General features: G+C 43.9%; 1 protein-coding gene across 1 annotated transcript in view; it reads left to right on the forward strand.

The window, feature by feature from the left end:
• Positions 1 to 14417, forward strand: part of Cd109 (CD109 molecule) — a 119892-nt gene that overhangs the window by 22089 nt on the left and 83386 nt on the right. The window contains exons 3-5 of the mRNA XM_048435719.3: positions 3360 to 3388; positions 5152 to 5382; positions 10558 to 10683. Of these exons, the coding sequence (XP_048291676.3) occupies positions 3360 to 3388; positions 5152 to 5382; positions 10558 to 10683 (386 nt within the window). The remainder of the gene's footprint in view (positions 1 to 3359; positions 3389 to 5151; positions 5383 to 10557; positions 10684 to 14417) is intronic.

Raw genomic sequence — 14417 nt, forward strand, 5'->3', positions numbered from 1 at the left:
CAAGAGGATAAAGTTCCAGTGTGCATCACGGCTACCATCCCTAGTGGCATTTTCATATACTTGAAAACCGCCGGGAGAGTAAAAGGTAGTTGTTCTAACGGCAAATGTGGTCATCCGTGAGGCAGTGCATCTTGAATTAGCCATCTCACAGGTTATACTTATATCAGAACATCGTATTGAACATCATAAACTTATTTTTTTCTGTTAAATAAGATAATAAAACCATCGAGACGATAGTCAATTTGGACCCATCTCATAATTGCTGTCTCCCAGCTCTGAGCTCAACCCAAACAGTTCCTGGCTTTGGTGAAGTCTCAGTGCCCTGTCCTGCTGGGCATTCTCTTCTCTGCCTCTTCTCCTTTCTCACCTGACTGGCTCCTCCTACCCGCCCCCCCCCCCCCCCCCCCGCACTAGAGGTCAGTGTCTTTCCTTGCGGTAGGTACCCCTTCAAAGCGCTCCTGGTCCTTAGTCTCTTTGTATCTACTGCCTTTCCTCACTTTGTTCAATGTTCTATTGTGCCAGACGCCTGTTCTTTGCTGGAGAGCTTACAACCGTCAGATAAGCTGATCTATGCTGGGTGATGATGGTGGTGAATTGTCGGGTGGTTCCTGCAAACCTATTTGTATTCTCTTGAGTTTCCTGAAAGAGTGGTGTTTGAAGTGGATGTGCGCACATCTGAAAATACGCAAGATTGTTCATAGTAATGAAGGTAGAAATTATACTACGCTTTACTTATTTTATTTTTGAGACAGATTTTTGATATGCAACCCACACTGGTGTTGAATGTGCTATCTAATCCAGGCTAACCTCAGACTCAGGGTGATCTTTCCACCTTAGCATCCCAGGTGCTGGGGTTACAGGTGTGGACCGCCACACTCAGCCACTTCTATTATTATTTTTGAGCAAGACTAAGTAATTTGGGCTTTTGATATTTAACACTTTGAATGAGAAAGAATATACATCCCACTTTATAAATGTAGATTGGTATTGGTAATAAATGCCACATGCTTTATTGATGGTGTGCTTCCTCAGAAACACCTGGAGAACTCTGCTATAGAGGCAAACTGATGTCCTGATGGATGCCTCTCCAAGCTCTCTGATACCCTGATGAGTACAAGTTGCTTCCTGTGTGTTCTGGACCATTCTGTATATTGCAGGCAACAACAGCCTTTCCACAAACCACTATATGAGTTTGGAACAAATATTAGCATTTTTATTTTATGGATGAAAATACTGAGCTGGAGAATGAGGCCCAAAGAGAGGGCAGGAAAAGCATAAATTCATGATAGAACCCTGAACGTGGTCTGATTTCAGAGACTGATTTCACAGTACAGAGTTAATTCTGCCGTGTTCTGTTTTCTTCCTGCTCTCACGTGGTAGACTCACATGACTTCTGGGAGGAGAGGGACACTGAGGTTCCTTTAATAAATAGGTCTTCAATGAAAGGGCTTATTATCGCATCCGATGGGAACCTTGACGAAGTACTTCGTCAATGAACTTGAAATCATTTTTTTCCTTGAAATAAATGGATCTGATGAGAAATTGGCATGTGGTAAACTATCAGGTCTACTTTTAGAAACTGTACATGAAAAATCGTCTGTACCACCCTGATCCCCATGAGTCACTGATGAGTCCTAGCTCATCCCTGACATGACTAATACCTTCCTTTGTCATGAGTATGTGAGAACATTAAAAGTGAGCCTCGCTGGGGGTGGAGCCCAGTGCAGAGCAAATGCTGCATGGCATGAAGCCCTGAGCTCTATTCCCTGTACTACGACCCCCAGGTAAAACAGAGCAACAAGCTCCGAGCCCCAGGTTTTCTCCGTGTCCTCTCTGAAGTGTCCCTCAAACATGTGTAACCTCGACAGTGCTAGAGCCCTGGGGACAGTGAGTGATGGTGATGGGGGCGGGGCTTGCTGGGATTTGACCACTGACTGACGACCTTTGCCACAAGGATAGGTTACAACTTCTTGGTTATTTTGGGCATTTATAAAGCTGTTTTGACACTGATGACAACTTATGCTGGAGAGGTTGTGGGGTAAAGGGAACACTCCTGCCTTGCTGGTGGGACTACAAGCTGATACAGACCCTCTGGATGTCAGTGTGGTGATTTTTCAGAAAATTAGGAAACAACCTTCCTCAAGACCCAGAAATACCACTTTTGGGTATATATCCGAACGATGCTCAATCGTACCACAAGGACACGTGCTCAACTATGTTCATAGCAGCTTTGTCATAGCCAGAACCTGGAAACAACCTAAATACCTCTCGACCAAAGAATGGATAAGGAAAATGTGGTGCATTTACATAATGGAGTACTATACAGCAGAAAAAAATCACGACATCTTGAATTTTTCAGGAAAATGGATGGGGCTAGAAAACATTATTTTGAGTGAGGTAACCCAGACACAGAAAGACAATTATCACATGTACTCACTCATAGGTGGCTTTAAAACATAAAGCAAAGAAAACCAGCCTACAAACCACAGTCCCAGAGAACTTAGACAACAATACGGACACTAAGAGAGACTCACATAGATATAATCTACATGGGAAGTAGAAAGTAGAAAAAGACAAGATCTCCTGAGTAAATTGGGAACATGGGAACCTTGGGAGAGGGTTGAGGGGGCGGGGAGAGGCAGCGAGGGGAACGTAGAAAAATGTAGAGCGCAATAAAAACCAAAAAAAAAAAAAGTTAAAAAAAAGCTGTTTTGAGCCAAGTGCTGGACTGAGCTCCTGGAGTTCAGTTGAAGAGAGGGAGGAGGGATTGTATGAGCAAGGGGAGGGGTCAGGATCATGGTTGGGAGAACCACAGAGTCAGCTGTGGGAGCTTATGGACTCTGGACTGACAGCTGGGGAATCTGCATGGGACCAGACTACCAGACTAGGCCTTCTGAATGTGACAGTTGTATGACTTGATCTGTGTGCATGTGTGTGTGTGTGTGTGGGTGCTGGCAGAGGAACTAGGACTTATCCCTGGTGCATGAACTGGCTTTTTGGAGCCCATTCCCTATGGAATTCTCTACGGTGGGATACCTTGCTCAGCCTTGATACACAGGGGAGGGGCTTAGTATTGCCTTAACTTGGTATGCCAGACTTTGTTGACTCCCCAAGGGTGGCCTTACCCCCTCAGAGGAGTGGATGGGGGTGGGATAGGAGAAGGGGAGGGAGGGGGAACTGAGGTTGGTATTTAAAATGATTTTTTTTTGTAAATTAAAAAAATAAAGCTGTTTTGGTTTGATCAAGTAATTTTATGGTTCTATCCATATCTCAGAGTGCTAAGAGATTTTTAAGTCTTGTGCTGTAGCATTATATTTAAATTTTGACAAATACCTTTCCTTTCTTATTTTCCTTTACAGGCCTTTTCAAGACTCTTACCCTTCCATCAGTAAGTATCCATTTAAATTATTTGGTTTCTATAAATAAATGAATAAGTTAAAAATTGGTTTTAGAAATACATTTCAAGTCGGATATAGTGGTATATTCCTATAATCGCAGCATTCGGGAAGCAGAGAAAGATGGATCTCTGAGTTCAAGGCCAGTCTGGTCTACAGAGTGAGTTTAAGGAGAGCCAAGGCTGCACAGAGTAACCCTGTCTGGAAAACAAACAAACAACTAAACGAAACAAAATCCTCAAAACAACCGAAATACAAGGAAATAAATCGCAACTATGGTATATGTACCTTTTTATTGGCTCTTTATTTACATCACTTGTGAGTCTGGCTTGAGTTTAGTGCAGTTTTCAAATATTCAAGAGCAGCATCTCTGTAGAGAGATTGGCTGTTACATCCTCAGAGCACCTAGCAGGGAATTTTCTTCAATAAACTGGAGTATCAGAGCACTTCAGTGTTTGGTCCTACTCATGTTTTAATGAATTCTTTTTCTTCCTTTGTTTGTTTGCACTTTTAAAGACAGGTTCTCACTATGTAACCATGTATTCCTGGCTGACCATGAATTTATAGAGATCTGTCTGCTTCTGCTTCCTTAGTGCTGGGTTTAAAGGCTTGTACCACCAGATCCAGTGGATTTTTAATTTTTTTAAATTGACATTCTAAAATTACATATAATAGTTTTCACTATGATATTTTCATACATTTATATATATGCATTTTGATCCTCCATTACCCTTTCTTGTCTCCCTCCTATCCCTACTGATCCCTTCCTGTTCTCAACTAGTTTTCCTTTTATTTCCATGTCTTGTTTGGTGACCCAGTGCAGACTCCATTTTTTTTTTTTGAAGAGAGGTAGTTTGGAGACTTTCTGGACATATTTAAAACCACTGCTTCAAGTTGCTGCTAGATTAGTGTAGCACTTGCAGGGTTGGGCTGCGAGCTGGTGGCCTGTAGCACCCATCACAGCTCTCTAAGTCTATTTTCTTGGTGAAATGGTTTCAGTAGGAGAATCCAGTTGAAGGGTGGGTGTGGTATCAGGTTGAGGGATTATCTTGAGGTCAAATGATGTAGAACCTGTGAACTGCTCAATACGGCTTCTGGTCTGTTCATAGTGGATGGTAGGATGTCTATTGTTATTAATTAATTAAAAAATGGTGGCACAGCCAGCAAGACACATGGTGGACAGGGTGCAGGAAAAGAAAGCATCACAGAGGAGGGCTTGAGTGATTTCAGCAGCAAGGAAACAATATTTAGCCTTCCATAGGCTGGTTCCCTCACGCAGAGAAAGCATGGGAAAACTTACTGGGGAGCTGGTACCCAGCCTCAACAGGTACGAGTGCGAACACAGGAAACGGCAAGGTGATGTAATGCTACTGAGGGAACAGCTGTGGGGTGTGTGTCCCTCATTCTAGACACTCTGTCATCTAACTGAAGAACAGAGTAGGATTTTATGTTTTGTTTTTTCTAGACAAGGTTTCTCTGTAACTTTGGTGCCTATCCTGGAACTAGCTCTTATAGACCAGGTTGGCTTCGAACTCACAGAGATCTGCCTGCCTCTGCCTCCCAAGTACTGGTTAGGTGTGTGCCACCACCGCCCCACCAGAGTAGGATTTTAAAGAAGAGGAAACAAATTACTCAGCTTCAGTGCCTATGAAGAATAAGTTTTCCCAACACTATGGTTCCTATGTGCTTAAATTTTCTATTCTAACCTGTAATTAAAATATTTTAAAGGTAAAATGTCTGCTCTTTCCCCACCCAGCTACCTCTGAACAGTGCGGATGAGATTTATGAACTACATGTAACTGGACATTCCCAGGATGGGCTTTTGTTCTCCAACAGCACACGCTTATCGTTTAACACCAAGAGAATATCTGTCCTCATTCAGACAGACAAAGCATTCTACAAGCCAAAACAAGAGGTGAAGTTTCGTGTGCTCACACTTTTATCAGACTTCAAGCCTTATAAGACGCCGGTGAACATTTTCATTAAGGTAAGTGGCAGACAGAAAGGGAGAATTTCCAGCCACTCGGCTCAAGCTGTCTTGAGAGTTCTGCTCATGTTATTGGCACAGTAATTTCTTAGGATTTACCTCAGATGGGCTTCCTTCTCCACACGGCGATGCTCTGAATGGGAAGGGAGGTGGTGGAAGCCTGGCTAAGGAAGGGTTCAGGCTGTGGAGTCTGTCTGCTCATGTCTAGTGCCGGCTCCATTACTGACCTGTCTGTCCGTTCATCAGCTACTCACTGAATTTTTGTGTTCCAGGAACTGGAGCAGGCATTGAACAGAACAAGCCCCTGTTCATGTTGAATTTAGTTTTCAGTGGGTACCAAGAAGGCTGATGATCAACATAGAAGCATACACATGAGGTGGTAGATATTCATGTATTTATATGTGTGACAGTGCATGGAGAGCCAGAGACAAGGTAGAGAGAGTGCGTTAATCCTTAGTGCTTTTCCTAGAGTTGCCAGGGAAGAGCTGTGTGAGCACAGCCCTGAGGGAAATACAAGAATAAGTAAATAAAATCAGAGGAGGCAGAGTATCCCACGGCCTGAAGCATTCAGAGGAAACAATAGGCCATGGCACACTGAGCTCAGGAAGTGAAGGGGCGGGCATTAAGAGGTGAAGTTAACCACAGGTGCTGGGTTGGAGGAATCTGCTTACATCCAGTCTTGTTGGCTGTTAGACAGCCTGGATTTTACATTGAGTGAAATGAGAATGTACAGAGTCGCCCTTGGCTTTCTGGGAAGGATGCAGAGAGACCTTCCTCTGTGAGGTCTGTTACTAAAGGAAACTATCGGCCTGGCCAGCCTAGAGTGTTCTTGCCCAGGAGAGGATGTTTGCTCTGAAGTTCAGTGCTTAAAACAGTGAGCAGGGTCAAATCCCCTTTGGTACAGGGCTGTAAGTTCAGGATGTAGACTCAAGTCTAGCCACACTCCTCACTGCAGAGGCCATGTTGCTGAGAATGTCTGCTTTGTTGTTTTCCAGTGGAAAATAGTGATTTGGGACAGGATGGGTTAGGCTGACGTGGAGAAAGGCATCTAGGGTAGCCTGCAAGTCAGCTTGCCAAGAATAGCTGTGATAGTGGGGCGGTGGTGGCGCATGCCTTTAATCCCAGCACTTGGGAGGCAGAGGCAGGCAGATCTCTGTGAGTTCGAGGACAGCCTGGTCTACAGAGTGATTTCCAGGACAGCCTCCAAAGCTACACAGAGACACTTTGTCTCAGAAAAAAAAAATGGCTGTGATTAAGATGCTGATATGCGAAGATATCATAGATAGGGTGAGATATTTATCATCGCGGCATGTTGGGGGGTGTTCAGTGTTTTTGTGAGGTCACTGACTTATATCTATCCATCTTTCCTGCCTTAGTAACTGGCCTCAGGAAGGACAGGGGCCTCAGAAGCCATTCAGCAGTGGAGAAAGCATGCTCTGTGTTGGCCCGAATTCTCCTCTCTAGGCAGTTTAGTGCCGTAGACACTGTGGTGGCGGCTGGCACAGCTGGCTTCTGCCCTAGACATTCTGCTGTCAAATTTGCTCTGAGTGGAGGTGAATAACCTCGTGTGGATACAGCTGTTTCTGACTTGGCGGGCGTGAGTGCCAGCAAACACGTGTGGACGCAGCTATTTATGGTGAGGAGGCTGCATCCTGTGGCCGTGCTCTGCCGCTCTGTCCCTCCAGCCCCAAGAGCAACTTCTTGAAGCAGAAGTATTAGTTCAGCCTCCTTTTGCTTGAGGGGCCATGATGCCATCTGGGAGAAAGCTCCACCCCTGCCAGCGTTTTCGTGTTCCTCTTCCCTTAGGCAACACTGAGAGTTAACGTTTCAGCATTTCTTAAATCTCTGTCCAGCTGATTGAGGAAACCCAGTAACTCATTGTTTTTATTTCCTGAATCACTAGACAGCACATATTTATAGCTATTTGTATTTCTTCCCGAGTCTTTTCACTCCCCAGCTCCCCCATGGATCCTGCTGTGGCAGGTACGACACAGCCGACTGCTGGTTACAATGGCTGACCCAGGACTTTGCCCAGGAGACAGTGACCTGTTTTCGGTCACTGATTTTAAGTCTCTGGCTGACAGTACCCACTCAGTTCTCAGCACCACATTTATTTCTAACTTTCATGTCTCTTCTTTAGGAGATTTTTTTTCTGGTTTCTAATAACTGGACCAGTTATTAGTTCATTGTGTTTAGACAAAAGATAGAGGATAAGAAAGTGTGTGATCCTTGGTCTCAAGAGTTTATAGGGTAGCTGTAAACACAGATTTTTTTTTTTAAAAATGAAATACATAAAGAAGGATTTTGCTTCCTTTTACTGTATGTCAAGAAGTGTAAACTTCAGCTGTGCAGAGGCTACCCACAAAGTAAACTCCAGATGTGCAGAGGCTACCCACAAAGTAAACTCCAGCTGTGCAGAGGCTCTCCTCAAAGAGGCCACTGCTGCCGGAGGCCTGCGCAGCAGACAGGAAGCTTGCATCACTGGTAGACAGGAGAGGGAGGACAATCTGTGCAACAGGTTGCACAGAGGGCTGGACTTTCGTGGTGCACGGCAGGTGAATCTGTACATTGGGAAGAAGACGAACCTAAAGGTAGAGATGGGCCTGCAAGTGTGTAGACTTCACTCTGGGCAGAGTGAAGCCGTCCTCACCTTGGGTCCTGCTAGGATTCTAACCGACACTGTGTGCTTGCCTAGGTCTGTGTCGAGCATCTCAACCCTATGCTTCATTCTCAGATCAGTTGTTGCGGATGAGGGTGGGCAAGAGTGGAAGGGTGGGATTGGTGGCCTTAGTTAGAGAGAGGGGTGTGGTGGGAAACAAACCGGAAAGAGAATGGGATAGAGTCGGCAGGGCTGGGAGTGTGGAAGGTGAACACTTTACGTGGCTGCTGCATGGAGCTGTTCTTGTCTATGAGGTTATGGGAAGAAGAAATGGACCCTTGGTTAAAAGGCCCTCTGACATATTTTGCTGAGTGGAGAATCAACATGGGTTTGAATCCCGAGTCCCGACATGTGTTGCTGCTAGCGTATGGCCAGGCCAGTCAATCACTGTTGGGTGCGTACTCAGTCCCTGCAGCAGTCAGCTTTTCAACTGTAAGGGGAGACTAATTCTGCTCCTTTTTCTGCTTCCTCATAGTACCAGTTCTACTTTCATATCAGATATGTACAGGCATGTGCACACACACACACACACACACACACATGCACACCAGCCCCACTATATTGAAATGTAGATTCCATGTATGAGAGAAAATGTGTTATTTGCCTTTCTGAGTCTGACTTATTCACTGAAGAAGAATACTAATTGGAGGTAAGCTGGAGACCCCAGCACAGTGGGCCTTAATGAATGAGGGCAATAACTTCACAGTGAGAGCTCATTTCCTTCCTCCCTCTTTTCCAGTAAACAGAGTCACTGTTTTTAGGACATTGTCATGCATGTATATCATTGTATTCTGTTAATAGTTACCATCCGCCACCCATCCTTTTCCCTTTTCCCATGCTTCCCTCCCCTTCCCTAAAGAGGCTTTCATGTTATATGTATGTGAGATGAATATATATCTGTGTACCATGACCAAAGTGGTATTTGTTCTTTTTCCTCTCATTTCTCTGTCCTATAGAGTTCTTTCTCCCCCCCCCCCCACATAGTACCATAGTGCCATAGTACATAAAACATACACACAGACACACACGGACCTTCCGACACACACACACACACACATCACACACACATGCACACACACACTCCTGCTCTATTGAAATGTAGACTCCATGTATGAGAGGGAATGAGATGTTTGTCTTTGTTAGTTTAGCCCATTTCATTTAACGCGTTGTCTCCAGTCGGTCCACTTTCCGGCCAGTGGCACAGATGGCGGAGCTTCATCCTTTACCGTGCACACATACCACATTTTCTTTACCCATTTCCACGTAGATGGCCATTTAGGCAGCTTTCATATCTTGGCTATTGTGACTAGTGCTCAATAAACATGACGCGTAAGTATGTTGACCTAGATTCTATCAGACGTTTGCCAAGGAGTGACAGAGTCAGACCACATGGTAACTCTGGCTTAGTTTCTTGAGGGCCTTCTGTTCTGGTTTTATATTTCACTGGTTTGTATGTTGGGGGGTTTCTTTAAGTCACTGATGTAGGTTTGCTGGAGCGCACACTCTCTAGAAAGTCCGTCCTCTCTAGAAAGAACTGTAGCTTCAGGAATTAAAAGGTGACTCAGAATCCGTGTGGTCTAGGGAGAAGTCATGGGAAAGGAAGACAGTTTGATTTCTTTTCCTTAGCGATATAGATCTACCATTTTCCAAAAACTCCCTGTGTTGTTTCTTTTCTCAGTGCTGTGATAAAATGCCTTTGGGGAGCACCTCAAACAAGGGTCAGTGTTGATTCATAGTTTGAGGGTGCAGTCCATCATGGCAGGGCCCATGGTGGTGGTAAAATGCAGCTGTCGCTGTGGGGGCATGAGCATGAGGCAGCTGGTCGCATGACACCAGTGTTCAGGATGCAGAGGGAGATGAAGGCCGCCTGTCTTCTGTCTCCCCTTCTCCTCTCCTCTGATTCACTCTGAGGGAACCCCCTTCCTTTTCTTTCTTTCTTTCTTTCTTTCTTTCTTTCTTTCTTTCTTTCTTTCTTTCTTTCTTTCTTTCTTCTCTCTCTCTCCTTCCTTCCTTCCTTTCCTTTTCTTCTTTCCTTCTTTCTCCTTCCTTCCTTCCTTCCTTCCTTCCTTCCTTCCTTCCTTTCTTTTTTTTTCAAGACAGGTTTTTTTTTTTTTTTTTTTTTTTTGTATAGCTTTGATGCTTGTCCTGGAACTAGCTCTTGTAGACCAGGCTGGCCTCAAACTCACAGAGACCCACCTGCATCTGCCTCTCGTGTGCTGGGATTAAAGGCGTGTGCCACCAACCACTGCCTGGCTGTGAGCCCACCTTCATGGTGGGTCTTCTGTCCTCAGTTACGCTTTCACAGACCCCCCCCCCCAGGGGTGTGTCTCCTGGGTGACTCCAAACTCTCCTCCAGTTGACAATGAAGTTTAACCATCGCATTATCTTGTGCCATGTTTTGGCGGAAAGTTCTGTCTAGGGAAGGTGGGTACTGCCAGGCATCATCTCCAAGGAGGATGCACTTTCTCTTGGGGCGCCTTCCACAGCTAACACTTATGGTTTGGTTTTTGTTTTAGGATCCAAAGTCTAACATGATTCAACAGTGGTTTTCTCAGCAAGGTGATCTTGGGGTCATCTCCAAAACTTTTCAATTATCTTCTCATCCAATACTTGGGGACTGGTCCATTCAGGTTCAAGTGAATGTGAGTATAAATATACTTTTTGGGGAGAATATCAAAATTGTTTAAATTGTTAATGTGCTAAAATTTCGAAGTCATTCTATGAACAGAAATAAATTACCGTGACCATCTAGGCAATTTCAGTGACTTATTGTTAATTTGCTGTGTTTCTCAATAAGATGGACTTCATTACAGTCATTGCCTTTTTCCATCATGGCATGCTTGAAGGTTTAAACATTTTGTTCTAAAACAGAATAAATGTTTGCTTATTAATTGCATGTGCTGACTCTTCTAAGACTGAGTACTAAACACAAAATTCTCCACCTGGCACATTTTATCTTTCACAATAATGATCCAAATGAGCAACTGGGCCAACCTCCGTTGTTCTTGCGATAAGAAATTGTGGCTTTACACAGTCACACGGAAGCAGTTCCTCAGGCCTTTCTCCTCAGAGTTCCTGCCTGCCTCCAGTATTTGCTTCCCTCAAGTACATGCCTGTGAGCTAAAAGGGCAGGGGTAGTAGAGCGTGCCCTCTGTTGCTCTCTGCCTCAGCTTCCCTCAGGTACACCAATTATTTTTTAAAGTTAGGGTTTATTTATATTGCTGCAAAGAAACACCATGCTGTAAGCGCTTTGGGGGAGGAAAGGGTTAATTTCTCTTCTGCTTCAACATCATAGTCCGCCATTGGAAGAAGTCAGAGCAGGAACTCAAGCAGGGCAGGAAGCTGGAGGCAGGAGCAGATGCAGAGGCCATGGAGGAGAGCTGCTGACTGGCTTGCTCTCTCCATAGCTTGTTTAGCCTGCTTTCTTATGGTACCCAGGCCTACAAATTGCCAGCCCCAGCAGCTGTCAATTGTCAACAGTTGTCCAGCTAGGGGTAGTAGGACTTTATGAGCCCCGTCCTCATCCATGGTGAGATTTTGTTTGGCTTGTTTTTGTAATACTTATGCTGTTATAGCTACTTTTGAGTTGATGTGTGCCGTGGCCCTGTCATGGCTGCGACTATTGGCTCTTTGTAATTGTAATTTTCCACTCTGTCTTCCATGATACCTGAACCTTGAGGGTGAGGGGGTGTGACATAGATGTTCCATTTGAAGTTAATCACTTCATAATCTCTTATTTTCTACATGTTGACCAATTGTGGGCCTCCGTTTTAGTCACCACCTACTATAAAAAGAAGCTTCCCTAAGAAGGGCTGAGACATGCATTAATCTATGGGTTTCAAGGTAGGAACTTAGAAGTCAATTTAATTCTGCTTCTACTTAGCAGAATAATGGTATTAAGTTCTCGTCTAGGGCCTGTGACCTAGCCAGCCATGGGCTTGTGGCCTAATTAATAGTATCTGGCATAAGTTCTGTCTTATGGAGTGGATCTTAAATCCGAGTAGTTGGTTACTAAAACCAAGTGATCGGTTGCTCAGATAACATTTGTGCAACTTATGTTTTTGTACACGTGGGTGTGTCTTGCTAGGCAACTCACTACTGTAGATACATGGTCACGGCTGAATAAGACTTGGTTAATTTCCTCCCCTAGTGGCACGTCTAGGACCTTCCAGAGAGTAGGGAACAAACTTCTAGATTGGTACTAGTTTGATTTTTCCATGTCTTGTAATTCAAATATGTGGTGTCTTCAGTAACAGGGTCTGGAGGACAGCCAGGAGCAATGGTAATAGGTGCTGATGTTTGGGGGAGCTATGGGATCACACAAACAAAAGAAACGCATGCCAGGAACTGGGCTTTTATTTGCTAGTTTCTGGTATCTGGAAGTAGCATCTTTCCCATTCCCCATCCCATTATAGGACAACTCCATTTTAACTTCTTTTATGTTTACATGTATATATTGTAGGAAGCTTCTAAAGTAGTAGTTTTCTGTGGTAGGAGGTTTGTATATGGTCTTTTCAAAGGTCTTCAGTGTTAGTTGTATCGTTCCCCTGATCTTCTATGTTCTCTTTTCTACGATACAGATATTCTTGATTCAAACATGACATATTGATAAGAGGATCTTTGGCAAGCACATAGAATACAGTTTTATGACCTCTTAGAATTGTCTTTCTAATATATATATTTATTTATTTTTAAGAGAGGGTCTCATTACGTCTGCCTCTGTCTCCGGGGTGCGGGGATCTCAGGCATGGACCATTGCATGACTTGCTCTATTTTAAAGTAACGTGACCAGGTGATGGGTCAATGTGCCTGCCACACCTTAATTTTGGGGAGCTCCTCCATAGGTTCGGGTGAGAGAGTCATACCTGGCGTAACTAGTAAGCTCATTTGTCTGGTCTTTCTGATATGAGCTGAAATATTCACAGTTGTAATCATTATTGGCAAAAATCATTTATCGGTTCATGCTTCAAAAAAAGGAAAGGGGTTCTCACCTTTCTTTATCACGTTATTCAGACATATGTTGCAACTCAAGTGATCCTTGATTTTACTCTGAGTGAAATCAACCTCAAGAGGGCAGCTGCTGTGTGATCTCAAGAAAATGCAATATTCAGGATATAGAACATCAGTGAAATACAAAGTTGAATGATGGATGCCAGGGAGGGGTGGGACAGGGAGGTGGAGTTGTTCTGATGGTGTAGTTTCTGTCCTGCAAGAGGAAATTCCAGAGATCTGTTGCCAACAATGTGGGTAACAACACTACAGAACAACGCTCAGAGGTGGCTATACGGAAGACTCATGCCACTCAAATTAAAATTAGTAAAAAAAGATCAGTGTCACCTATTTACAAGATATGTTGGCCATTGAGTGTATAATATTTACATTACTCTATAGTTTATGATAGGCAGACAAGTTAATATTTAATCAGTTTTTATGTAGATCCTAGAAGAGGTGCGAGATGATGGATCAGGTGAGATGCGCGAAATAGCAGCTGCCCGCAGCAGCGTAAGGAAGGAATCCTGTGGGAAAGCCGTGGGGACTGACTGAGGGTAAGGGCTCAGCGCTAGAGTCCTCCGAGACTCTTACATCTGCAAGGAATCCTGTGGGCAAGCCGTGGGGACTGACTGAGGGTAAGGGCTCAGCACTAGAGTCCTCCGAGACTCTTACATCTGCAAGGAATCCTGTGGGCAAGCCGTGGGGACTGACTGAGGGTAAGGGCTCAGCACTAGAGTCCTCCGAGACTCTTACATCTGCTCAATGGCCAGCAGTGTCTGCAGATGTTTGTACAGCCACCAACTTCAACCTTGTCAGTTTAGCTGATCTTCCTGAACGCATGACATGGTTCTGAAGAATATTGGAGGCAGTGTTGCAAAAGAGGTTCATATATGCAGGAAGTGTTCATAATACTTAAGCATTCATAAGTGTTTAAATACTATATGTAAGATTTGTAGCGAGGTGTTTGTTTATTTTCCTGATTCGTAGCTTAGCGTAGTAATAACCAAAACAAAAATCTAGACGTTAGGAAAATATAAAATTGGAGAAGATGCAGGAACTGTTAGCCACCATGAGAAATGCTGATTTTCAAGAGTCTCCCCATATAAGCACTGACACACTATTATAATAAAATAAATATATTTATATTATATAATAAGTATATAATGTAGTAAACTTTATGAAGGCTGATATCTCCTCTGGGAAAGTACAGACACAGTTTGTATATATGTTCTCATTTATTCTTCATAGATAATTCTGTGATAATGGTGCAAGCTATGTCCATTTTACTACAGGAAGACCATGGCCTAGTAAATTAGCTTCTCAAGAACACTGATTTGGGAAAGGGGAGCTGTTTTGACCTCCCATTTGACCTTTAGCTCAGTCC

The sequence above is a fragment of the Myodes glareolus genome, chromosome 4 (assembly GCF_982192425.1).
Source record: "Myodes glareolus chromosome 4, mMyoGla1.1, whole genome shotgun sequence".
Classification (NCBI taxonomy): Eukaryota; Metazoa; Chordata; class Mammalia; order Rodentia; family Cricetidae; genus Myodes; species Myodes glareolus.